The 3,443-nt window shown below is 27.1% G+C and overlaps 1 protein-coding gene across 1 annotated transcript; it reads left to right on the top strand.

Annotated features, from left to right (window-relative positions):
* The first annotated feature begins 1,343 nt into the window (after nt 1-1,343).
* LOC112679612 lies at nt 1,344-2,493 on the top strand. Its single transcript, XM_025549486.1, has 2 exons — nt 1,344-1,795; nt 1,901-2,493. Exons 1-2 carry the CDS (start codon nt 1,413-1,415, stop codon nt 2,298-2,300), a joined length of 783 nt encoding a protein of 260 aa, XP_025405271.1. The 5' UTR covers nt 1,344-1,412; the 3' UTR covers nt 2,301-2,493.
* The last annotated feature ends 950 nt before the right edge of the window (nt 2,494-3,443 follow it).

Raw genomic sequence — 3,443 nt, 5'->3', positions numbered from 1 at the left:
TAATTCATAACTAATTCGTACCAAGTCATTACATATTATACAAAAAACAGAAATAAAATTAATTTCTCTAAATAATTGAATTCATGCGACATAATATTTACTAAACGTATTACGGTCATGCATGGGGCCCGGCGTAAAAACTTAATAACTACGAGACAACTAAAATTATATTGCTAGTTATAGACTATAAAAACTGAAAAATATAAAATAAATGTTAATTTTTTTCTTTGCTTAATTTCTTTAGACTTAAGTCACCATTATTGGATTTTGTTGAATAATATCAAACAATTTAAAAACTGAATTCATCTTAGTATAAAATTTATAATTTGTAAATTGTAATATTTTATTACTAATTATTATTTTATATATTAAAATGCGGGCTAGTCGCAAGTGAGTAACGTTTTACTGTATATAATGTCAAGTGGGTGACTATAAATATTATTATGCATTGTTTGAAAGAACGCGTTTAATTTTACGTGAACTAACCATGAACGCGTTCACTGTTTTATGGAACCTTCTAAACATTGCTATAATGTATATTGTGTTCAATTTGAATTCAGTGGTATATCATTGTATTAAAAATGTGATTTTTAGCGGAAACGGTATTTTACTCTAGTCTTTTATATTACCATCAATAATTTATTTAAGTATTAGTACAATGATGGGTTAAATTGTTTTAATTTTTTATTTAAATATATTCATTCAATACTGTTTGGAATTTAGATGAGTAACATATCTTCAATTAAAAATAACAAGCGTAGTGGTGATGACGATAGTAATGAATACCCTGTGAAATTAAAACGTAGTTCTAGATAGGCAAGAAAAAAAGAAACTGATAAAGAAAAATTAAAAGCTATTGCTCACGACAAAAATTAACAAAAATTAAATTTTAGATTTATACCTAGCACGCGGCCATCTATTGAAGTTGCATTGCATTTTGACACAGTAACATCAATTACTAATAATGAATCAACACAAAATTCATTAATAAATATGTAACCATCAATTTCTTAACCATCGTTCAGTTATATTATAAAAAAATATGATAACTATAGTTATTCAGTTACTAACATAATTAATATCCCAAAAGATGAAATGCTCAATTAATGAATTTTTATAAGATCTTAACGTTAATATACAGCCTTCCATTCCTTCATCAATTGAATTTGATAAAAGTAATATAGTTGATTTTGGAAATGATATAGTTTATAATGATTCTCTACATGAAGATGAAGTAGCACAGAGTTCGGAATCAGACTTAGATGATAACTTTCTGATAGACATATCTTCGAATTTTAAAGCACTTTCTCATAAATCTTCGTTGACTGAAAAACTACGTTTTATGTCATATCATCCCATACAGCCATACAGCTCTGAATATTATAAACAACTTATTAAAGTTTGAAACTGTAATGATAGCGTATGTGTACCAGTCACTGTTCGTTTTAAGTTCAACTGCATCATCTTGCATACAATCGAAAAAATTAAATTATACCCAAGTATATAAACTGTTGCATAATTTAAAAGAAAAATTAATCGAAGGAGTTAATAATTTTGAAATTATTTTTATAAGAACTACTGAATTTATTGAATATTTACAAACGATTTTGGAAAAAATGGATGGAACAGATAACATATTTTGGTCAAGTACTTTTACGAAAAAAAAAAAACGTTTTAAAAAGAAAATATCAGGTGAATTGATAGCAGACGAAAAACTAGTTGATGAAAAGAAATGGTTTGAAGTTGAAGTTTATAAAGATCTTTATAACAACGTACTCGCTAAATTAAGCAATAGGTATGTTTTAGTATAATTATATTTTGAAAATATTAGTTTTGTTAATTTTTTACTGTTATAGATATATCAATATTTTTTAGTAACATACTTCTTTTGCTTGTTCAGGTATATGATCAATGAGGATGTAATTCAAAATGCTGCATTTTTTTATCCAAGAACATTTTCACAATTAAAAACTCCCGGATTCATGTTTCCAGAAGGATCATTGTCCAAAATCGCATCCATGGCCAATGTCGATGTTTTAGATATTCAATGTCAGTTGATAGAATTTGCTCAAAATTACGAGGCCATAGCAAATATAGATGCTAGTATTCTGTATCAAGATTGTAACGATGAATTTTTCAAAGAAGAAAATGAAAACCACACAGATATGGAAGATGATTTAAAATGTGCATTATTCGAAAAAAATCGTTGTAAATCGTGCATTTCATGTGCATTCCCATATGTATACACATTAGTGACTCATACACCAAATTACAATGATTATATACGGTATAAAAGGTAATATTAAGTTTAGCTTTTACTCAAGTAAGTTGCGAAAAGAGTTTTTCAATACTTAAAACTATAAAAACTAGACTTAGGTCAACTCTTTCTAACGACAAATTAGAAGCATTCATGTTTATGAACCTTGAACGTGGCTTGAATGTACCTCATGATATTATAATTGATCGATTAGGTGCCACTTCCACTGAAATGAAAAGGATGCTTATTGGGTAATTTTTATACTTGCAAGAATGTTCAGTTATGTTTCAAATTTAGTGTAAATAAATATATTATTACCAGAATTGTACTTGTATATTTTATTTTTATTTGTTGCAATTATTTATTTAAGAATAATCATTATACTGACAAAAATATTTATAGATATGCATTAAATATTTGTTGTATGATGTGATTCTTTTAAATCTTGATTTGCTGTCTACATAGCAGATAGTTTGTAGTCTGTTCGTGGGCTAGGCCGTGCTACAGTAAAATCACAAACATTTATAGCCAGTCTTTTAATATTATCATATTTATGTAAGGTAATAACTAATAATCAAAAATTACTGTGATAACTTATAAACAAACATGATAATTGAATAGTAATTCGATAAAAAAAAAATTGACATTATTATGATTATTAATTTTCTGTAAAAAATGGCCCTAAGTATTGAAATCGCTGACTGGCCTGTCGAATACCCAGTCCGCCCCTGACTGAGCACATCTATTACCGTATACCGTGTGTTATACGATATTCATTATCCGTTATTAAGTTGTTTATTAAAATCAGTGACGACTAGTGATGTGTAATGTGTAATTATTTGTATATAGAAAAGCTATTCTTCAATTCCATCTTTATTCGCATTAAACATCACGTGTTTCCACTGATTTTAATTAACGACTTAATGATGGATAAAGAATATCGAATAGTACAAAGTATACCTTAGTAGATATGCTCAGTAAGTTAATTTCGTACACTATCAAGAACTATAATATTATGTTAGATTACAAACAAAGTTGTAAGGTTTATTTCATCGTAAAAGTTGAATGAATACTATTTCCATAAAAAATATAAAAATAAATTGATAAATTAATACAGGGACTGGAAATGAATTTTCTTGTCCAATATGTTTGAAATGCCAATTGACCACTCGAAATATGTGTGAAT

This window comes from Sipha flava, unplaced genomic scaffold (assembly GCF_003268045.1).
Source record: "Sipha flava isolate LNK unplaced genomic scaffold, YSA_version1 16564_pilon_pilon, whole genome shotgun sequence".
NCBI classification, from domain to species: domain Eukaryota; kingdom Metazoa; phylum Arthropoda; class Insecta; order Hemiptera; family Aphididae; genus Sipha; species Sipha flava.
The sequence above is the reverse complement of the archived record's forward strand: the minus strand, read 5'-3'. Positions and strand labels throughout refer to the sequence as shown.